The sequence below is a fragment of the Micropterus dolomieu genome, linkage group LG14 (genome assembly GCF_021292245.1).
Source record: "Micropterus dolomieu isolate WLL.071019.BEF.003 ecotype Adirondacks linkage group LG14, ASM2129224v1, whole genome shotgun sequence".
Taxonomy (NCBI): Eukaryota; Metazoa; Chordata; class Actinopteri; order Centrarchiformes; family Centrarchidae; genus Micropterus; species Micropterus dolomieu.
This window is the reverse complement of record NC_060163.1, coordinates 1,954,324-1,978,462: the sequence shown is the minus strand read 5'-3', so window position 1 is coordinate 1,978,462 and position 24,139 is coordinate 1,954,324. Positions and strand designations below refer to the sequence as shown.

At 40.5% G+C, this 24,139-nt stretch overlaps 2 protein-coding genes across 5 annotated transcripts in view; one reads left to right on the top strand and one right to left on the bottom strand.

Annotated features, from left to right (window-relative positions):
* bms1 (BMS1 ribosome biogenesis factor) overlaps positions 1-24,139 on the bottom strand; it is a 654,080-nt gene that overhangs the window by 191,399 nt on the left and 438,542 nt on the right. The window lies entirely within an intron of this gene.
* Positions 1-24,139, top strand: part of jmjd1cb (jumonji domain containing 1Cb) — a 147,442-nt gene that overhangs the window by 2,880 nt on the left and 120,423 nt on the right. Inside the window, exon 2 of one of the 4 annotated variants that reach the window (XM_046069160.1) lies at positions 14,435-14,526. The exons of the other annotated variants lie outside the window; for them this stretch is intronic. Within the exon in view, the coding sequence (XP_045925116.1) occupies positions 14,521-14,526 (6 nt within the window). The 5' untranslated portion in view covers positions 14,435-14,520. The remainder of the gene's footprint in view (positions 1-14,434; positions 14,527-24,139) is intronic. 4 annotated transcript variants of the gene reach the window in all.

The window sequence follows — 24,139 nt, the reverse complement described above, 5'->3', positions numbered from 1 at the left end:
AGAACAATCATTAGTTGCAACTCTAGTCTAATATAATTTGAGCATTAATGTTAAAATGTGAAATGTTCTTACTTCAGCAGACATATATTTTGGGATTTGCTCCATAAAACTTTCTTATATTCATCCAGATGTACTGAATTCAAAATACAGCATTTAATGTAGGTCAGTTAACAAGATGGAAATAATTACACTATGGGACCTTACAGTAATCCGAGGTTTGCAGTAATACTGTATATTGCAGTTCAGGGTTTTATACAATAACATGTTACTGTGCTAATGAGCGCCACCGAAAACATCAGACGGTAGAGGTTATTAAGTGTAATAACCCCTATTTGAGGAGGTATGATGACATTAAAGATATAACTACAGACAATTATTATTATTATTATTATGTTGTTAGATAATTTAAGAATTTTTAATGGTGTATTTATGGTTAGGGTGGGCCAGTAATAGACATCTGGTCTAGCAGTAGATTAGCCACTTTGACTGGCTTAAAGCCAACGTGGGCTAAACAATGAAGACGCGTAAATAATATTAGAATTTAATGATGCATTTTGCTTAATTGCTTTAGAGCCAATGCTGCATATAGTGTATATGATTGCAGGAATATCACTGTGTTGTATTCGAGTCACTGTAGTCATAACTGGGGCCAGCCTAAATGTTTGTGCATACCGTTATTTATTCTTTTGGGATATTTCATCTGCTCAGTAGCTTCATTGTGAAACCCTTAGTCCACATTATGCATTGAGCTCATTACCAGAATCAGAAGGCGCTTTATTGCCAAGTATTGTTTTACACATACAAGGAATTTGCTTTGGTGATAAGGTGCTACATGTAGACAAACATTCAGTTGACATAAATAAATGTAGAAATATATAAATATGTAATAAACAATGCAGTGAATTGTTGCCTTGCAGTGAATTTTTGAATGGTCGAGTAGAGGCAACTAAATCTTTCTATTACTGCTTCTCTCTTTTCCGCTGTTGTTTGCACAATAACTCACAATCAACAGTCAAATAGCACACAAGTCTTGCCGATGTTGGCTTGAGATTGTACGTCTGTATTATATTTATAGCTCGGAAATGGCAGCCAGTGTGCAGTGTTTACAGCGAACAGCTGATGGGGTTAAGCTAAATACTGGGTCTTAAGTTGCTGTTTTAAGTTTTCATCAGTTTAGTAGGTTTCTACACGGAGCCAGAGTAGGTCTCCTCCTCTCCAAAACAAACGGACCAGCTGATTACAACAGATAATACAGCTCGTTAAAGATCTGTCTCTTCATTATACTCCCCCACACAAAAGCATAGCCTATGGTTTTTCATTATATTCCCATCAAATCTGATGTTCATGTATACATTTTGCTCATAGATAGTGGTGTTACTAAATGATGATGCATGTCCATCACTTTGGGGGATAAATCAGCTGGTAAATTTGTCTGATCTTCGCAGGGCGTTAGACCGCGGTGGAAACGCACACAACAAGGGGCTGAAGGAAAGTTTTTGTTCCTTGAAAAGGAGATCCTGGTACTAAAAGTCCCGGGAACTTTTGGTGGAAACACGTCTAAATAGACTGATACAAAAACATTAAACCTGAGCTGATAATCTGTATAGCAGTGGCCTACAGAGTGAATTTCAGAGCATATTCCCTGGCAGATGCTTAGATTTTGGTGGGACTTCAGGGACACGGATACAAGCCAAAAGAAAAAGCTCATCAGCAAAACCCTACGCTGGCACATTAGGCATAAAACTGCCATACTCATCTGGATTTGCAATGAATGGAAAGAGCAGGGCAGCCAGGTCATTGCCTATAGGAGCCTTTGTTTGTTTTGTTTGTTTGTATGTGTGTGTGCCGTAGCAGTGCTGCTAGTTTGTATTTTAGGGCTGAGGTTCATCTCTGTGTGGCTAATCAGCAGAAAATGACAGGCCATGGCCGGGAAGGAAGCTTCCACATACACAATCCATGCATGGTTGTTGCAGTGCTGCAGTTCAGCCAGCTTAGAAACATTTCTAAACAGTGTGTGTGTGAGTGTGTGTGTATGTGTGTTGGGTCGTGAATAGCAGCATTGTTTAGAGCACAAACACAAATCAGTGACACAGAGAGTAAACACTGCAGGAGAGATGCTTTTACCTTCTAATGTAGGGCCGCTACACACACTATAATATGGACTTGGCTGCACCATTTAACTCATTATAGAATGGACTTTACTTTTCACTATCGCACTATTGCACTTATCTGAAAACACACTTGAAAATAAGTGTTCTTTAAAATATTACCCATCTGCCAAATTTGTATATTCTTTTCTTTTTTTGTTCTTTATTTATAGCGCAGAACATTTCACAAACTACAAAGAAATCACCTTGCAGTTACAGAGGACATTAGAAGTCTGCAAAAATGAACAGCTTCCCTTCTTATTATCCTTTTTAAAAAAAAAAAAATATGCATCCTATAACCATCCATCCATCGTCAACCGCTTATCCTGCGTACAGGGTCGCGGGGGCTGGAGCCAATCCCAGCTGACATCGGGCGAAAGGCGGGGTGCACCCTGGACAGGTCGCCAGTCCATCGCAGGGCCACATAGACAGACAACCGCATCCTATAACATTTCCAGTAATTATTTTACATTCTGAAAAGAGGGATTTATAGTAACAAAGAAGTGCATTAACATGTTGGAGACAATCCAGTAAGTTTTAAAACAAAAAAGACCAAGCCACTTTTTCCTTAGACAGAAGAACTGTGTGTTAAACAGGGAAAACCCATCGCAACAAAGGATCAACTGATATGTTAACTCCATAAATAGTGGCCGTGACCATTTTGACCATAACTTAGTAAATCTGTTCTTTTGTAGGCCAAGTTATTTTTTCCATTATGTATAACTTAATTAACTGTCCATTCCTTTATTGCTGGGGAATCAGGAAGGAGCCAGTGCCATGTGGTGTTTTTTTTTTTTTACAAGTAGATATCGGAACACCAAATACATTTGTTGAAAGCCAAGTTTTTCTAAAAGAAAAGTGTAAAACTGGAAAGGTATTTTTGTATTGAATATGCCTTCCAGTGTTTAATGCATCTCTGACCAGAAATGTTTTATTACTGAACTTTCCTAAATATATTCCAGTCACAATAACTGTACCGTTCCTCCTTAAGTTACCTTCCTTTTCCTATTTCTTTTTAACGTACTCTGTGGAATGAGATGTTTTTGTCATGAAGCTGTTCTGGTTATAAAACCTCTGTTTAGCTCTGACCTTTAGCTTTAGCTCCAAAAACATCATCCATATCTAGTGGGTAGTTTTTAACAAATTGGTCAAAATAATGATGAGATACCTAGGAAAAAAAAAAGAATATGTATGTACTCTGTATATATGCGTGTGTATTATATTTTTTTACACGTAAGGATTTAGTGGCGGTCTACAGCATTGAGTGTATGAAGTGGGAACATTCTTATTATAAACGTAGAGAAACGAAGAATAATGATTGACATTGTGGTTGCCTGCACTGAATGAAGTATGAGAATATGGTGTGTTTATTCATCCTGTGCAGTCAGCCTTAACATAGTCATATCAATAGGTTTAGATACATAATGGATCAACAGAATACATTTGTTTGCACTGAGTAACCTTCAGGTGTTTTTAATGTTTGTGTCCTATTGTCACAATGCAGTGTGTCTTTGTGCTGATGTCTGCAGGCATCATTTACCAGCTGTAAAATGTATTTCAGTCCAATCAGGGAAATAAGAGCAGTCTGTAGAATGGTTTCATTATGATGAGGCTTTATTTATCAATAAGATATTCCTACAGCAAGCTGCAGTATTGCTATGTGGTGTCCAGGTTATGTGGTGTTTGGGCAGTGCAGTAACTGGATACACAGCGTGTTAGGGGTTTGTTTTCTGGTGCCTAAGGAAACAAAATGTAATCTGAAGCCAGGATGGGCTGGCTGGATGTACCCTTCCCCCATCTCTCTTAAACACACACACACACACACACACACACACACACACACACACACACACACACACACACACACAGCACTAAAGCTACACTACATCACAGTGCAACATACGGAAACCATAAAGTCTCCTATAGGCTCGCAGGTTTCCCAGATAACCCTGGGAACGCATTAGACTCTACTACTCAACAGCTGCTGTGGTTTCATGCAGGACCGTGGCAGACCTGAATGGTGTACTGTGCTACACTACGTCTATCCTGCGGTGGAATGTATATTTTAGAGGCATATTATGCTAAAAATAGATCATGTTGATTTAGAAAAATCTGAAAAAAGATCACCCATGGAACTCAATAACAACCTACATAACTAACTACCAAGCACCAGAGGCTTGTAGACTGTCTCTCACTGACCGCTGAGTTGATCTCAGTTCTACTCAGATTGTGGTCTTTGTTGGTCTCACACTTTGACTTCATGGTGAATTCTATGATTTGTCTTTTATATACTTTATGGAGAAATGTTTAAATCAGTACGAAATACCTGATTCTATGGCAGCTCTGAACACAAACAGTATTAAACTGGTCCTCTCCGAGCACAGTGAGGAAAACAAAAACCATTGGACTGGCATGTAACTGGTAGAGTTAGACACTGTATATGTTAAAGCTGTGGTAGGCAACGTTGGAGAAACCGGAAAGAGAAAGCTAGATTTAGAAAGTACCTAACTGAAGAATTCAGGCCTCACTCCAAAAACACGTTCATTTGCAGTGAGTGCACTGGCAGAGTGCGCACAGGTAGACGGGCAGGTAGGTCAGCCAGTCATTCCATGTGGCTGTGCTTGTTACAGTCCCACAACAGCCACAGATTTCTTTCATGTTTGATTTATTGATTGCTTTCAGGATGTAAAGAGAATTTCAACCAATGTAAGAAATTTAGGTTATCAGTAAATCCATAGTCTTTAGTCACTGAGTGAGAAAGCACGGCCAGACAGACTGTGACTGTGTCCTGACTGTGAAATGAGTAAACCCCAGCGAGTCTGACTTATCTCTGTAACACCATTAGACAGCCCTCAGCTCACAACTGCTCTGAATGAAATCCCTCCTTCACTGATTTGTGATAGAGGAGCTGCTGAAGTATGGTATGGTTTTGAAACCCGCTGTTGAAATATATAGACTCAAAGTGACATTTTCAGTCTCATTTATAAATACTTGGTATTTCTTCTTGTCAGGGTGAAAAGGCCTGCAGGATACCACCATGGGGCACTAATAACTCTGTCCTAAAACCCAAAGATGTTCAACATGGCATGTGTTTTCATAAATGTCTTTTGCTAAGCTCCACTGGAAAGAATCATGTCAGTCCAAGTTGTTTCTTAGATGCAGAGCTGTCCGGTATATATGTTTTGAACACTGCTGTCAGAGAATACGGGCCCGGCCCTCTAACTAGACTATTTTACCAAAGAATGTGAGGGAAGCTATTCTGGTGCAGCCAGTAATGAGGAGGTTGTGCTTGTTTGGAACATCACCCAAATGGATCGAGTAACGGCGGCTCATGCGTGTCCATCTGGTTTGGCTGTATCTTTTCTATTGAGTAGAAGACGAGATCTCGCCTACTGCTGTTTGTGTCGTGCTTATTTATGACCTGGGACACAGGCTGAGTGAAGCGTCTTGCTGTCTACCCCCAGAGGTGAGCCTGTAATCATGACTTGTTCCTACCTTGTTGAAGAAAGCGGGGCCGATGGAATGTTGCCTCATTTGTCAGTATGATGTCTGTCTGCCGTCCTCACCAGTTGACCCTGTAATGTAATTCACTTAATCTTGTCGTCAACTAATTCATTACGTTAACATGGTTGCTCTGTGCCAGTAGGACACAACAAGGCGATGAATGACAATAAGTCTGCTTACAGTCCAGCTGAATTTCAGAGAACAGTTTGTTCTCTCTAAACAACAACAAGAAAGAAAACTGCTCCTACTGCAAATCGGTAGTGAATCTCACAGTTAAAGATATAAATTGCATATTGTGATGTGTGCCAGTGTCCTCAGGGCAGTGGCATGTGTTACCACTACTACTATAGACAGACACATAGATTAGTGTTTTAGCTGCTGTGTCATTGCTACTGAAGTTAAGAGTAATTATTTTACTAATCCCTTCGGGGGAATTTAGTGTTTTCAGTCATTATATTTCACACACACACACACACACACACACACACACACACACACACACAGGTCTGGGCCATTATACATGCAGTTGTTGGGAAGCGAGGTGGGCAGCCACACAGATAGGCGTCCTGAACAGCAAGGGGGTTCGGTGCCTTGCCAGGACACCTCCTGGCACTTCTCCAACTACCAATCCACACTGCTCTATGCTGTACTTGAACTGGCCACCCTCCAGTCATACAAGGACTGAGCTACTGCCATCCAACCCTCTTAGCTTCAGCCCAGTCCCTGTCCTTTTCACTTGTTTCCCTCCTAGCTTTTCTCTGGTCTCTGTTGCCCTGTGCTGTTTGTTATAGTTGTCGTAGTCCAGCCTGACCTGTTGTCTCATTTCCTGCCCTGCTTTCACATTCATTGGACTTTAACTGGATTGGACTGGTGTATTACCGGGTGTTGTAAACATAAAAGTTAAATAAATCAACTCTGCTTCGTGCTGGATTTTAAGTGTGCCACACTGTCATTTTGTAACACAGTGTATACTTGGTCTTTTTGCAGTGAGGGACTGAAGTAAGTGTTCCACATGTCCAACTGTCCTTGTGCAAGACACTGAACCCCAAATTAAATTGCGCCTTGCATGGTAGCTGGTTGCCATTGGTGTGTGTGTGTGAATGAAAAGCAAATTGTAAAGCTGTTTGGGTAAAAGCACTATATAAATGCAGCTCTTTAATAATGCAAAGTTTTAGCCTGAGCTCTATTCTTGCTGTTAGAATATTTTGCTAATAAAAATAATTTTTGCTGCCAGTCTTAAAAGCTGTTGCACTATTGTGTTTTTCTTCATAATTTAGTAATGGTTTTCTTTGCACTGCATAACCTGATGGTCGCTGTACACTGTGCGTCATATCTTCTTTACTAAACATAACAGAGGTTCATGTCATTTAACAGTTAGTGACCTGGTTTGATTCATCTCATCTGTAGCTTTCTGCTTTCACTAGCCATGTCCATGCTTTCTTTTCTCAGCTTGGTCTCTTTCATTTGTCATTTAATATGTCTTGACTTTAATTCAAGGTAACATTCAAAGGTCTGAAATACACACTGGCATATTCAGCCTGGTCTTGTGCTGTTGCTGCATGACTCACTGGCTGGCTTTCTGATATTACTGAAAGACCGAGCGAGAGAGAAAAGCATGGAGAGAGACAGAATGAGGGAGAGATGGGCAGATGAAGGGAGGGGAGAGAGAGAAGTTTCAGATAGCTGAAGTGAAAGAGAGAGTGAATGTTATTTGAAAATTGAAGAGAAGGAGAGAGAGAGCAAGAGCTGTGTACTCTCATTAGTCATTTGGTTTTCCAGCCAGCCAGGCTCTCTGGCAGAGAGAGAACGAGAAAGCAGAGGAGGAGGGAAAGAGAACGAGAGAGAGAGAGAGAGAGGAAGACAGAGAGAGAAAATGGGAACGTGAGAGAGACGGAGAGAGAGGGGTTTCTTTCTCCTCTGTCTGGCCTCTCTCCCATAGCAACAGCGGCTCAGCCACGTGAACGCCAGTTCTTTTGAGTTCACCCACTGCACAGAACTTAACTCCTTCAGCACCGCCTCACAGCACAATACAGCAGCACCGAGCCGGAGAGCAGAGGAGAACTCCAGAGAGTAGAAACATACAAAGGAAGTAGCATTTGTGTGATTTCACCAAATGAACAGGGTTTAAGTTTTTTGGAGCTGACCAAAATGATCACTGTTAGTATTGTCGTGGTATTTCTAAAATGTGCTGAAAATGTTCAAAAAGTACCGATACACACGTTTGCATAAACTAAATAAATAAAATAAGAACTGCCAATACCTTCTGTAAACAGAAGAAAAACTTATCATATGTCCATTAACATTAAAGATGTTATAAAGGATGACCCCAGGCGCAGTTTGCAGAAATACAAATGAGTCTTAAGAGGAGAGTTATAGTAGCTGCGATAAGCCCAACATGTGACATAAATACACAAGAGTCTTGCACGGAAGTCGGCAGCATTTCTCCTGTTGAACACTTACAACCAACTCCACAACTGCAGGATTTTAAATGAACAAAATATGTTGGTCTGGAGACTAAACTGCGTAATGTGTTATCATGTGACACACGACGCATACAGCAGCAGAACAACACTGAGAGTTTCAGTTTAGCTGTTAGCAAGTCAGAAAGACAAACCATGACGTGTTCCCCCTTTCTGAAGTCCCCACATCATGCACTGAGATAAAGTTTGCTTCATTCGCTATAAATTGTCTTCGATCAGGTTTCCCTCAGCACTCTTATAAAAACCTAAATACGACCATACATACAAATCTCCAGAGCGCTGTCGCTGCCTTATGCCATGTTTTCATTGACTCAAAACAAACCCATGCTGCATGCAGACTGTTGCTAACTTTAGTTGATGCTGGACAGTATTCACCGAAAGTTTGGGGGGATCGAGCAGCGGAACTGGGCTGGGTGATACGAGCAGCAGAGAGGAACGTTTTGCTTTGTGTGTTCAGTTGTTACAGACTGCTTTAGTGTGATCATTGATCAATCACACAATTATTAGAACTCAAAAATACATTGCTTGTAAAAAGTGTTTGCTTGAGCCAGTTGAAAGCACGGTGCACGTGTGTGCACGTAATCGGAAGGGTAACACCTCCGCCTCATTTTGAGCCAGGACAAACCCCGATTATACTGTTTGGTTTCATTTGTTTTGTTGGCTTTGTATTGATAAACCAGAGTAGTATTTATTCATTTATTACTACAAAGATATTCAACTTCTGTCATAAATATGTGGGCACAATATTCATAATGAATATTAGAATTATGAAGGCTGCAGCACCTACGCAGTGCTTGGGCTGCTGGGCTGCTACTTATCGGCATTGGAAAGTCATTGCTTCAGCCCTGGTGTGAGTAGACTATGTATTTGACGTGTGATAGCTGGAATGTGAAGTGCAATTAAACAAGTTAACTCTTGTTACCTGAGAGAGGAAAGATTCCCTTGCAAGACGCTCAACTTGTCATCGTCAGAACTCTGTCTGTCTCTCACTGGTACGGTCAGAGCTGAAACTAACTCATTGATAACGAAGTGTTAATTATGTTTTAGATTGATACAGTAATTTAAACAAGTGTAATCTATATCATTTCAGAAAATTGTGAAAAAATGTCCAACACATGGCGACATCTTCTGTCCAACCACCAGTCCCAAAGGTATTCAATTAACAACAATAGAAACAACGCCACATTTTCTAACTGCTGAGAGGCCTGAACTAGATCGTGTATTTAGTGTATGAAATGAAATGATTAATTGCTCATCAAAATTAATGCAGATTAGTCTTCTAACGACTGACTAATCAGTTAATTGACTGAATTGATTTTTTTCAGGACAGGTGTTATTCCTCCGTACACACTGGCATAGTCCTCATCTCTTCCTCTGTCATTACATAATGGTTTGTGGTCTGAAACTTACACCCACCAACCTCAGAAGGCTATTACAGCCACACTGAAAGACACACACACACACACACACACACACACACACACACACACACACACACACACACACACACACACACACACACACAGACACACACTACCACATGTGTTTTTAGGTGCATCTAAACGGTGCATCTGGCTTCTTCTTAAAGTTTTATTCAACACATACCTTGTTATCTAAATGAAATGTAATGGAACAAAAATATATGTGACACAAAAAGGCCATTTGTTATTTTGGCCATTAAAAAATATGCTACCAGTCCCTTTTGTAGGTGAGTCAAAAAGTTCATTTTGAAAATACTGGCGGTATCACTAGATCCCATAGCACTGTTAATCACCTGCACTCACACAGCTGTTGTGGAATCCCATGGCTATGAATGGAGCTTTCTGACGATGCTAGGAGACATGTAAACTCCCTGATACACATCCTAAGTATCAAAGCAAGTGTATAATGTAGTATGGTGGACTGAATGGCTGAAAAGAAAGGATTGTGTTTCTGTTACCAGGACTGAATGATTTGGAGAAAAGTTTTGATTGCAATGTTTTTCTGACCTATATTCCCATTTAATAGTGCTTATTTTCTATAAATTAGACTCCAGACGTGTTTTGGTGTCTTAATGATAGCTGACAGATGGACTCCTTTATAGTCTTTAGTTATTGACTTGATAATGGCATGAGTAATGAATTCACTACAGTAATCACAAAAACTACAAAAATTGCATTTGCAACAATAATTTTAAAAAAAAATTGATCGGACTTGTTATCGGTACGTACTTGATACTAAAAAACCTAGCTCAGAAAACTTTCCCATTCTAGGCATCCAGTCAGTTGTTGAACTTTGGGCTTGTACAGCCACTGCGGCCTGAACAGACGTATTTTCTGCTCTGCTGGAAATGTTACTTTTTAACTTTTTGAAATATCCAAACCTCTGCAGAAGTTTAGCCTGAACTCCATCTGCTCCTTTTGCATAAATATTAATCAGTAAGACACATGCACCAGGCTCGTGCACAGATAGACCCCAGGTGGTGCTCGAGCATCTGCCCTTTTGGCCTCTGACTAGATAAGTGCCATTTTTGCAAGACATTTACGACGTTTACGACCTACTGCTGTAAATCCTCAAAGAAGACGAGACCCTGTCCCTCCCTCTTCCCTTGTCACTGCCGACATAGTTAACACACACAAATCGAGCACGCTGCGGATCCACGTCTCCGTGACCTGCCTTCATTGGTGACAGCCAGTTATTAATGGTGTTAGCCACGGCCCTAAGCCTCGGCATTGTTTATCACTGTTGTGGAATGAAGCCACTGTTAAACCATCTCAATACAGCCAGCATCTCTTAGGCAATAGCCTACCATTAACCTTAACACCAAACAATAGTCTGGTGTAAAATAGCATCGTCAACGTGTTATCCAGAGTGGATCCTTAAATTCAGTCAGATGCCACCAGCACCAGGCTCTTGCAGAATTGCACAGACTTCTTTGGCTTTGCACACATCTAACTGGTTGGCTATAACTTAAGCTACACAGTGGAAAACATCATCAGTCGTTACTCTGTATCTTCATCCAGAAACACCAGGGAGCATCTGCCTGCGTCCTGTCCTCTGTAACAGCTAAAAGTAGCTCCTGGCCACACGTTTGTGCAGTATCAAGATACCCAGATGGATATGGATAAGACGGATAATATAATGTCATGGATGTTGCGGTGCATTAAAAAGGTTTGACGTGCTACAGCAAACTTAGCTACTTAGCTGAGCTTTGAAGAATGTACTAGAAGCACAAAAAGAATATATAAAAAACAAGTCATTAATGTGGGGCAGGCTATACTCTCCGCTGCTGAAATTCTTCTGAGAAGCTTCCAGTGTGAGGTGATGCTGGGACTAAACTGCAGTACGCACGCAGCCTGGTTGACTCCTGGCTGATACATTGTAGCCTACGTCTGTCCCTCAGAATTCCCATAATGCTTGAGGGTGAAGAAAGTTTGGTATGCCATATGTTTAAATATAAATGTTACTTTATGATATATGTTTATTAAAACGTGTCTCCTTAGGATGTAGTGTTTTTGGTGGTAAGTGTCATTCTTGTGGTGGAGTGAAACCAGGAGTGAAGGGACGGTTTCGTTTGATAAGAGCTGCTGAATTTTACCAGAACAGGGAAAGTGCATGCAGCGTTGTCGTTCGGCCGTGTCTACAAGCAACTGAGCTAAACTCCATACCCACCAAGCGGGTCCTTACCCAGCAAGGGCCCTGCGTCGGCCACACTCATACACCGACGCTACCTCTGCGTTATGCAGCAGAGTTTCTTCACTCATCGCTGTGACAACTGATCAGAGTTTTAAAAAAGAGCTGTCCATGTTTTTAAATTCTGTTTTCAATGTTTTAAAAAACATTGACATTATTTGAAGGCTTGTGCAGAGTGTTTGGATACCACTTCACTTCTATAGTCCCACACACACACACACACACACACACACACACACACACACACACACACACACTGTATAAATATGTATGAAATAAATTGTTAATAAACTGTGTTACATTTTTCACTGTGCTCTTAAATGTCTTTGTGTGCTCCTAATGTTTTTAATTTAGGAGCACGTGTTCTCGTTGGGAAAAAGGTTAGCTTAGAGCCCCTGGCTAGACAGTGGCACACATGTTACAACAACTTCTATCACAAACAGCTCAGTTCTTCCATTGTTTTTTTTTATTTTTTACATACCGTATGAAGATGTCAGCTAGTCGTTTGGATCGTCAGCTGAGTGTAGTGCAATGCATAGAAAGGACAGGCTGAAGAATTTGTAGTACAGAAAATGTTCTTTAAAGTAGTTCAAATTATATTGTTTTATATACTGATTTAGTGATGGGAGGTGGGAACACCCAGGAAACTAAGTACTGCAGTATTGCAGCTCAAAAATGCATTTTATGTACCGCTATATCTGGAATAGTTGAATTGTTACCCCCACAAATCAGTATAATATTTGCCACATTATGTATAGTCTGTCACTATGAATAGCGTCAACATTGGGGTAGGAGTAGAGAAATTGTGGGTGGGGGGAGTGCCTCTATTTTTGCATTAGCACCTGCCTCCCAAAAATGCACGTCCCTGACATGCACCAATGTAGTACATGTATACTGGTTCATCTTTATATAGATGAGATGATGTGTGTTTTGTTTGAACTTAGAACTACTTAAAACACCACAATGCACTCTGAAATGTGTGCATGTGTTCTCTGCATTGTTGTGTGTAATAGTGTGTGAAGTCCAAGGTTTCTGTTGACATTACAGCATTACATTGTTACAGCTTCACCCACTGCACAGTCGCCTTTGAAATGGCCAAGCAGCGCCACATCTAGCCTAACCATAAGACAGGAAACTCTGTCTGTATGTCTGATGTCTGTCCTTCAATTTTCTTGACAACCGTTCCTCCCAGGGACTTCACACTTGGCGGGTGTATGCTGAGGGCTGAAAGGAGTGCAATGTTGAACTTACAGCTTATAAAGTAACTAAGTAACAAACTTTATATTTTGACCTGTAAATTTGTAAACTTGTGGGGTAACAAATCACAGTTCAGCACGCAGTTGAGCTGAGGCTGCAGAGTGGTGACTGCAGACAGAAAGAGAGGCAAAATTAATTGAACTCTAACCCCTTTTTTTTCTGCTCCGTGAGGAGTGAGTTTTGTGATCCTATTTTGAAACATAAATTTTAGAAACAATATTCAATTTTTTCTCCTTGTTTCTGTAGGTCCAGACGAACCTATCATGCCCATTTGTGTCTAGATCGATTTTCATTTTGAATCTGGTCCAAATCATTTTTTTTGCCCCGCTGTTCTTCCCTCCAGATTTGATACAGAGCAACGGTAATATCTCCTGAACACTTTGTGCTTTTGCAACCTGTTAGGGTTAACCTTCTCCGGCTCTGCAGGTCAATGATATTGAGAAACCTGCAAGCAGCTATATCAGAGGCCAAACCATCGGCCCGTTCTGAACAGGCTCCTGCACAGGCAGTGCACTAGTAGACATTAATGTCTTCTCTTCGACTTTTTCTCTTTAGTATTTGTATTACATTGCAATGTGTTTGTGTTACAAACGTAAATAATAATACATATGGCTTTACAAAAACCCTTAGTTATTAAAGTGTTGAAGCACAGAAGCATTCAGCACAAAGGTCAGTAAATATAAGTGTGCATGCAGTTCACCTAAGTGTAATTTGTTTTGGCTGCATATGCTGGCCTCTGAGAGTTTTGTGCAGCCTTGACAAAGGGCAGCTAGACCAGAGATGTAACATGAGATTGTTCCCTGAGAATTTAGGGCAAGGTTCTTTCTCCACTCATGTGTCATTCTCGCTCTGTGTGTGTGTTGAACTTGCCTGGTTGCTTCCAAGTGTGCATTCATACAGATAGGGGCCAAATGAAAGCAGAAAGTTGAATCAAAGAGAGGAGAAACATGTTTGTGTTTGTGTTTGTGTTTCTTTCTGTCTGCTGTCCTCAGGTCTCTCCAGATCTCAATGAGACGACCGTATTAAATAAAGCTGTATATGTGTTAAATATGTGTTTAAAATATGTATTAAATAAATGAGGAAATACCTGGCGGGGGAATGGTGTTCATCCCTCCAACAGAGTTCCACAGCCCTGAAGCTGTTCTGGAGGCTCTTGATGGCCTGACTCCATACTGAGACACTTCATGCCGCTTTCCCCTGTCATTTGTCATTGTTTATGTGTGTGTAAGTTTACTGGTTTGTGTGTATATGTCTCTGTGATGGGATTTGTCAGCTGATGTGTAGGTTTGAGAGCATACTGTTGTATAAAAGTATAGGTATGTGTTTGTGAAATCTTGCTTTCTGTGTGTGCGGATGTGTGTGTGTGTGTCCCAGAGTGGCAGATGAAGGCAGGGAGGGGTGTTCTAATGCTGGCTCCATTGATTGGTTCCATACAGACTGAAACTTGACCTTCACAGCAGATGTCTGTAAGGCTGCCAAAGGCATGCACGCACACACAGACACACACAAGACAGAGAACACAACTCGACCCTTATTATGCTGGTCTTTCTTACAGTGTGTCTGTTTCTAAGTGTCTTTCAGTCTATATATGTTTTCACCCTGACTTCATCTGTGTTTGTATGTCTCCCATTGTGTTCACAACAGGCTCTCCTTATGCTGGCCGTATACGAAATGAACACTTGGCCGACTTTGGGTCCGATTCCCCTCCCCACAGTCTCGGGGGCGTTCTCGATCCGAGGCTGGTCGTTAATAATTATCAAATGATCCTGTAGTGTGAGGGGTTTACAGACTTAATCTTATGTCATTGACTGGATCGGAGGCTCCTCGATTTTGAATCAAAATCGAGGAGCCTCCGATCAGAAACCAGCAGCAGCCAATGAGAGCGAGCTGAGTGGGAAGCGTCACCAACGTGTTGTGTATTTGTCCGCACTGTAAAATGTATAAGCCATATTGATTCCCTCTTCTCAGCCTCGAGTTCATCCACAGTTTTACTTTCTCTTTTTGTTTTCTGTGCACACACAAGTGCAACCAGCCAACAATGTTTGCTTTTTGTTTATGTCTGAAGTCACGTTTGATCTCGCGAGTTTCTGTGAGATCCCAAGTCCCTGGAACCACCTCTCTAAAATCATTTAGTATAAACGCCAAATGTGTGAATCGTTTAGCTTATGCATTCTGAAGATTTAAAATAATAAAAATCGGTTAATTCTGTAGGTATGTCTGTGGTATCACATGTTTTCAAAATCAGTTAAGATTTGAAAATCCTCTAGTGTGCACCAGCCATAATCTTCTACATGATCAGTGAGGATTATTTTACATTTCAAAGTTGACAAGCTTCCACCCAACACAGTGATCACTTGTGATCATCGAGAAGAGGAAGGTAAAGCATGATGGGAAGTGTGTTCTCTCCTTCAATGACAGCTGGAGGGGCCTGAGGGCTCTCTGAAAGTCTCTGCAGCCTTTGTTTGATAAAACCAGCAGCAACAGACCCACACACAAAGCATTAACGGAGAGTTTTCCAGCTCCCAACACTGCTGCTGGCTGTTGCAGAGTGCAGTTAGAAGTGCATTAAGTCCAGTGGAGCACAATGTGTCACCTTTCTGTAGTATTTCACAGCTCTCAGACAGCTTTAGCGTGATGAAGAGAGGCATACTTGTTCTTTGTGTTTCAAAATGAGAAAAACTATTAAGCGTAACTATTGTAAATTCTTTAGATTTGTTGTACATGGAATAGTTGTTTGAAAGTAGACAGAATTGAATCCTCCTGTATATTTATAATATTGGCACTACAACTGTTGTCCTAATTTTATTGCTTTCCCTTGCACTGTCATTACTTCTGTTGCTGCAACTACCTTTCTCATTACTAATGCTTGCAGTCTTGTTGCCATTGCTATTGCTTCAAATCAGCGACACAGCCAGGATTCAAGAGGCAAAAGTCCTCTTAGCTAACACTAGCCACCAAAAAAGTCTGTAAACTCCCCCACCCACATTTTCTACATTTATTGAACTGCTATATTATTTGAAATACCTTATTTTTATGTTTTTTGCTGACAGCAGTCAAATGTAAGACCTTTCACTCTAACTCTTTGAATAATTGTAGATTGTAAACTCCTGAGGTCATTGAAAACCCCATGAAACTGAGAACATGGCTCGTTTTCTTCAGTTGTAGCTAAAGCCCTCTTTCCAGTAGAAATATAACCCCAGAATTCTTACTTACAGCCATTATGGTATGAACAGTTACTTGTACCATTACTGCTGTACTACTAATGCTGCTATAAAGTCACTACAGCCACTACCACAACCACCACTACTGTTACTGCTGTTGTTTGACTCCTGCTGTCATCATAAAGGCAGACTGGGATGGTGACTCAGTTGAAAACAGGAGGATGACACAGACACAGTATCTGTGCCCATATGCTGCTACCACCACAGTGACCGAGCCTCTCAACCTGTACAGGTCTTGAGTAGTTTTTCTGCATGGCTTATTATATATAAGTTCAGAGGCTCAGAATGGCCCCTGATTGGCCACACCAGGAAGAACAGAGTCACGTTTCACATTAGTACTGTCAAGGATTCTAGTGAATGAGCACACACAAGCAGACATACACTCCTTCACACTGATCAGTCATAGTAAAGCTGCTAGTGAACACTGCCTGCATGCTGTTTGGCACACTCTTTCCATCAACATGAAATCTTATCTTCTACTTTCTTATCAGCTGTTATAGTTAGGGCTGGGCCATAATTCAATATTGTCATTTATTAACTTACAGTGGAATGGAAGTGCGATGATAAAATAATATCCTATTGTTTTGCTGTTTTACAGTTCTAATCATTTCAAGCTAATTGTGCGTAAAATGTAATATTGTGAGTTGAGTGATTGTTAGTGTAGCTGCACAGTTCATCGATTCTGATGGGGGTCAAACAAACAATCAAACAGTAATTGATGCTGCAGGTGGAGTTTGGTATTATGGCAAAAATTATAATCAAGATTGTTTTGGTAAGTATTGAGTAGAATTGGGCCTAGGGCTGAACGATTAATTGCATTTGCGATATTATCGTGATATGATAAAACGAGATTTTCTAATCGCAAAGGCTGCGACCACATATTAGCTCAAATTATCTTTCAGATATTATTAAAATTAGAAATTTCTTCTCGACCATTGCTCATAATAATAATTCAAGCATTTGATGCATCACCTAATTTCATAAGAACACAGGCCTGGCCTACAAGAAGGAACAGTGGATGTTTAATCTATATAATTTTGTGTTGTAGTTTTGTGATAGACGATGTCGCTTTGTTTTCTCCAAGTAATGTCCAGTTTTGTCCGGTTTTTATATAACTATGAAGTCGTAGTCCGACAGAGCTAACGACGCTAACAACAACACTGGAACCGGATGTGCATGGAAGCTAGCTGCAGAGAAGCTCCAGTGAAGATAAATCAATGTTGAAATCCCAAAAACTAAAGTAAAAAGCTAATTTAATAAAAGCAGTTAACTCCTCCCGCGAGTAAACAGCGTAGTTGTCAGAGCAGAATCTGACCGACCTTTAATTTGTCCAAAGGTTGCAGCGCTGCTCCCTGCTCCTCTCCCCCAAGTTTAGCAGCTCTCAGCCGGCCAGCAGATTTTCAATCTCCCGCTCTGCCCGGCCCTCTCCACACATCGCTCTGAAGCCTCGGTGACGTATGGACAATCTCAACACTATCACTATCGCGACTCAGCGTCATGCGACTTTCTCGCTTGAGTTGAAAATATTCAACTCACACGAATTCCTTAACGTTGTATTCGCATCAACGGCCCCGCCCCCTTCGCACCGCCCGACAGGAAATCATGGCTCTACATGTCTTTGCATTGACTTTGTATGTAAACTCACTGCCCTAAATGCTCGCTTCGCTTTTGGTCTGAAAGCACCATAAGGAACAAGGCAACTAGCTGAATATTGCAATGACAGCCCTTGGACATGTCGCTGTGAAGGAGTTTCCCCTGCGGTGATTGAGGGAGGCGCGACATGCAGTAGATGTGCCATTTTTATTTGCAAATTACTTTAATCCTTATATTTACTTTTATCCTTATATTAGTGCTACACAAATAAACTCTATTGCCATAAACGATCTGTTTAGTAGGGTGTTAGCGTGTCATGTCTGCCTTGATAGGAAAATGGGGTGTGTAAATAGGCTTATGAGCGTGTCATTAAAGCTAAGCCAGGCATATATTTGTTGAAATACATCCTGACAGCAAATGAAATTAATAGTTGTAAAAATCACGGTGAAACATTTACTGGCCAGGTAACACGGAAAAGTCAATATATTTTCTCTATTCCACTCTGCTCGTCTTCCTCCTAGCACAGTATTGCATTATTGCGGTTAAGGCGACAGCCCTACATCCACGATTCAGGACTGTGATGTAGCTTTTTTTTATGTGACGAAAAAGAAACAGCTCAACAGCTGAAGTGGCGACCTGTCAACAGTATCAGTGAGGTTGTCAGATAGTGTTTGCTCTAATAATGCCATGTCACATGACTTAGTGCTAGTGTATCAGTGTTACCAGAGCTGGACGACTGTGTAGCTTTCTTAAATCATCATAAAATGAATATACATATAATCAATAAATGTAAAGTGACAGATTTGTTTTAATGAATTAATTAAATGCATTTATTTAGTAATAATCCATTGTCTTCCTGTTACAATGACTACATGCTCTTCTGTGTTAGACTAACAGGTTGTTTTTATATGCCTATTCTGGTGTGCCTGCATGCATGTGTGCACACATGAGAACGTGGGTAAGCGAATAAAATGCAGAGAGCGTGTGCTCCATTTTGCAGGAGGCAGCCTCTGTGTGAGTGCACATGCTCTTTGGAGCCAGGAAACATGCAATTTGAAACGGTGGGACGGTGGAATTTCTAGCCCACATGCTCTAGCAGGAGACGAAGACACGTGAGCGGGTTGACCTCAAACCATCTCTGGGGGGGGGGGCGGTGGCACAGTGGTGAAATACAGACTCAGCCAGGAGAAATGAGAGGGCAGGGGAGAAGGAGAGGCTGTCAACAAATAGTGGAAGACACCTTTTAAAGGAGAGTGAGGTAGAGAAAGAAATGAAAGGAGACGGCTGACGAGGAGAGAGGAAAAACAAGAGGAGACAGAACCCAGAGAGAAAGAGAGAGAGAAAAGAGCCTGTTGGTGATAGAACATGTCCTGTAAATACATTTTTAACGCTCCCAGGAATCAGTTCACTGGTTCAGTTCCTTACAGCAAGGCATGAGTTGGAGGTTGTCTTCACACAGGGGACGCTGATACATACTGTATTCAGTCAGATCAGGCACTTTAAAGAGAGAGGGAGACAGAGAGGGAGGAACATGCTCAACAATCCTACTGTGTTTGTCTCTTGGCGTTTACACATCAACATGTGAGGAGTGTGTCTACACGCGGTTTGAGTGTTATTTCACATAGTGCTGCTTTGTTGTGCAGTGTTGGGATTCAACTCAAGAGATATGTGTAGATTAGGGCTGCAACAAACTTCATCATTATCGATTAATCTGTCGATCACTTTCTCGAATAATTGATTAGTTGCCTGGTCCATACAATGGTGAAAAATGTTGTCAGTGTTTCCTGAAGCCCAAGATGAAGTCCTCAAATGTCTTGTTTAGTCCACAACCCATAGATGTTGAGTACTGTCATATAATTGATTAATCAGTTATCAGAATAGTTGGCGATGAATTTAATAGTTGACAGCTAATCGAATAAATGAGTAATCCTTGGGATTATAGATGGATGGATAGATAGAGATATAGACATATATATACTGTATATGTATGTGTGTATGTGTTTTTTTTTTACAGTGCGAAGAAATATTTGTAATTTTCTTTCTTATTACTGTTTTTATTTTACACTATTTAAAATAAAATATGGGTCTGCTATTGGGAACGTAAATAATACATAAGATTAAAAATAATCCAAACATGAAAACCAGTTTCAATATCATATCATTTCCATTGCGCACCCTGTAATTTTAGTTTGTACTTGACTGCATAATTAGAAGATCCTCTGTTTTTCACCATTTTACCATTTGCTGTGAACTCTTTACTGAACACTATGGTGAACAGTGCCTTATAGAGCAAGAAACAACAATGGTTGAGGGGAAAGGAAACCTAAATTTTTGATCAACAGTCCAGCTCCTTTTGAAAATTTAGTTTACTTTTCATTCTAATTATTTTGATAGACTCATGAAGAAAATAAATACCAACATAAGAAATGTATTGAGTCCTGTGTTAATGTCAGAGGAAAGGTTGAGTCTCACTGACACAGATGAGTACAGTAGTTCGCTGCAAATGCAGAGACAAGCTTTTTCCCTGACACAGCAGAATATGTGTCGTGCTGGATCCATGTCACACACACACACCCACACTGACAGTGTTGATGTTTGCGTCAAATAGTTTTGGGTTGAGTCACAGCTCCTCTGTTTCTCCCGCTCTCACTATGGGATTTTGTTGTTAACCGGCTGTCTGTTTAAAGCTGCAGTCAGTCAGTCCTCACACTCTTTATCTTCAGCTACATGCACATAGAAAAGGAACATGCGGCTTTTTTCTTAACTGTTGCTTTTAATAACAGGAAAACTGGAATTTCAACAGTTTGCTGTGTCCCTTCTGGAAATGTGGATCTTCCTTTCCATGGTTATGGCTTCACAGACCCAGCAGTAAGCAGACCTTGTAATAGCAAGGCCATTCTTATATTTTTGGGTGCCAGAATAGCACTGAGTTTTGAGTCTTATGTGTCGTGTAATTAAGCTGAAACTAAATTTAAACCAGGCTGTGATTAGATTTAACAAGCCAACAAACACAGACCAAAGTGCAGCTCCTGCATGTCACATACACGCTGTATTCTTAGACATATTTATGAGTGTGTGTGTTGGTTACTGCAGTTGTACTTGCTGTGAATGTTAGAAAGCACTCTGATTAACTGCAAAATTTAGTGGCCACACTAAAGCGTCTGAGCCCATATTTTGGAGCAAGTGTTGCTTAAGGACTTGTTTGTTTTTGGACTTGGAGACACACTTGCATACACACACATTCACAGTGACCTTGCCAGAGCAGGGCTGACAAGTGGTTGTAATGATGCAGAATTATGGAAAGCTATTTTCCATGATGTCAGTCAATGGCCCTGACATGAACCCAGAAAAATCCAGCTCTGTCTCCAGTTGTTCTGTCTGCCTGTTGTTATCAACATGGTCTGTGATAACTTCACATTCTAATTAAGAGTCTGAGGGGAAGTATCCATAAGGCAAAGTCATATTATAGAAGAGCCTGGAATAGAAAAGAATGAGTAAAGATGACAAAAATAGAGAGGGAAGGAGTGAAGACAGCAGTGTAGGTGGAGCAAGAAGAGAAGTGTGCCAGCAATGTGTATGTGAATAGCAAGTCAGACACATGGAGCTAGAGGTCAGCCAGGCTGCTGTGTCCTGTCTGCATACAGAGGCCTGCACACCGCTCCAGCTCTCCTTTCTTTCAGAGCTTAGGTTATCTTCAGTCAAGCTCCTGTCGTGCAGTTTGCTGCTGATCATCTTATCATAATCAAGAACAGGCCTTAACAGATATTACTGTGAGCATCAGCAGGGGTGGAAACCAGTAATGAAACAAAACATCAGTTAATCGATTAGACATTTGCTTGAAAAATCAATCATCCTTATATTTGACAATCAATTACTCATTTTTTAAGCAAAATTGTAAACACTACCTCGGTCATCTCATTTGGACTGAATGAAATGACTGGCTCTGCTTATTACAGTCCTGTGACAGCAACAGATATTTTTCATGTTTTTTGTCAGAGAGCTTGATTTATTGATTGCTCGGGATGTAAAGAGAATTTCAACAAATAGAACAAAATGCTTCTGGAATAAATCAGAATCAGAAATACTTTATTGATCTCTGAGGGGAAATTCTTTGTATTGACTAAGAAACTTTTGACTCCAGCTTTAATGGCTTATATACAGTGTGTAGAGTGAACAATTAATCGATTGATAGACAATATAATAGAAAATGAAAGTAGTCAGTAGTTGCAGCGCTGGTATAAACCTGATGTCACTAGGTAAATAACATGAATAAATAAGGTTTCAGATTGGACAAGTATGTCTTCTGTTTGCATCTCTGTCTAGCACAGAGGTTCTCAAATTGGGGGACATAGAACTACTCAAAGGGAGAAGGGTTTTAGTTCTGTCTTTGTTACTGACAGACTCTTCAGTATTGTGTTTACTGCCATGAAACTAGTGTGGAAGGAAAGCACTGATTTCAGACTACAGACACTGTAGAACTGCTTAATCTGCCTCCTGTGGATGTGTGTGTGGTGCTAATGCCTGGTTAAACCACTGTGCAGTTTAGCTCTGCTATTACACAGATGGGAGCTAGCAAGCTGCAGCACTGTGTGTGTGTGTGTGTGTGTTTGTGTGTGATCTCTTGAGTGTGGCTCTGTAGTTGCTTAAAGAGGAGATATGACACATTGCAGATATCATTAAAGAATGGACATCTATGGTGTATCTAACTAATTGTGGAGTAGTTGACTGATTATTGATGTAAATTATGATAATCATAATATCAAAATTATTAAAATAAATAATTGATCCAACAAAAGGACCAAATAAGTGCTGAATACAGCTTTAAAGTCTGACGTGTCGCTGCTTTTATGCATCTCGTATAATTGTAAATTGAGTAACTTTCCTTTGAATATTTTATTTTTAAGTACTTGTTAACAATTACATTAAAAATGCTTTCAGTGTACATAAACATTCAGGAAAGCTCAGCAAAAACGGACACAAACTACAGAATACAGTGCACACATTTATAAAGAAAACAAGTGAAGCTACTGCTACTGCTGATACTTCTGCATGTGCTTTACAATAAATGCAGTTTAATTGTGAAGATGGTGAAACCGCCGGTGTTGACAGTGACATGTGGTTAGATAACAGCGTTTACCTGCTGCTGAATTATGAGTGCCTCTGCTAAGATTTCACAATCATTAATATCAATGGGCTACTAATTATTTTCACTGACACACTGTGCGAGCAAAGTAACACTCAATGCTTGGCTAGCTCCCTCTCCTCATTCTTCAAAGGACGTCTACTGGAAGGTGCTGTAAAAGAGCAATGTAGCTCCTTTAAGGAATAGGACCATGCATAATGCCTGTGCATAGCGAGTGTGTGGTTGAGTGAGTGTGAGAGCTCGAGCGGTGAAAGGGAGCGGAGCAGAGTAAGCTGTCAGTCTGGCAGTAATTGTACGCTGTAGGTCAATGTGTCTGTTAATAAAAGTCTGTCTGTTGTTTCCCAGCTGCTGGAAAAGTGAAGGCGGTTAGCGCCAGATAACATCTGCCCTGGGTTCAGACTCCAGTCTGGAAGCTGTGTATTTTTTGGCTGCTTTGTAACGTTAGCTACATTTATAGGAAGTAATGTTAATTGGCCTGTAAGAAAGGACGGTGGTGGCCATGGACAGGCTTAGGTTAGTAAAGCAAATGCCAACTAGTCCTGTGTTTAAGCTAACAAGGAGACGTTTCTTTTGAATTTTAATACACAAATAAAATGCTATATTAATATTATATATAAAATGCTGTAATTCTATGGAAGGGATGAGGCCCGAAACGGCTTGGTGCTGTGAGTGAGTCTAAAATCACTGTGGAGAGCATCATAACTAACTAAATGACTTTTCCCAGATATAGTGGTTGTAGTTCCTCCCAAGTGGACTTCTTTAGCAAGTCTTTAGGCTTGTTGGGCATTTATTATCTGTTCTAGCCTTTCCAACTTTTTGTAAATAGATATTGTAATGAATGTGGGATTTGATATTATGTGAAATAAATTTTTTTTTTTAACTTTTACTGTTAATGTATATTTCTAAAACTAGTTTTAATGCATTTTCTGCACTTCATTTTGGGCAGTTGTTTGAAAAACTGTATTTTAAAAAAAGGCTCATAAAGGAGATTTGTTTGGAGCAGGGGTTTTCAAAGTCTGAGACTGCAGGCCTCTCCTCAGACAAAGCTTGGGAAACTGTGCCCCCCTGCCACATCTTTAGTTTACTTGCTAAGTTTTGCTCAATTCCTTTATGCCTATGGGA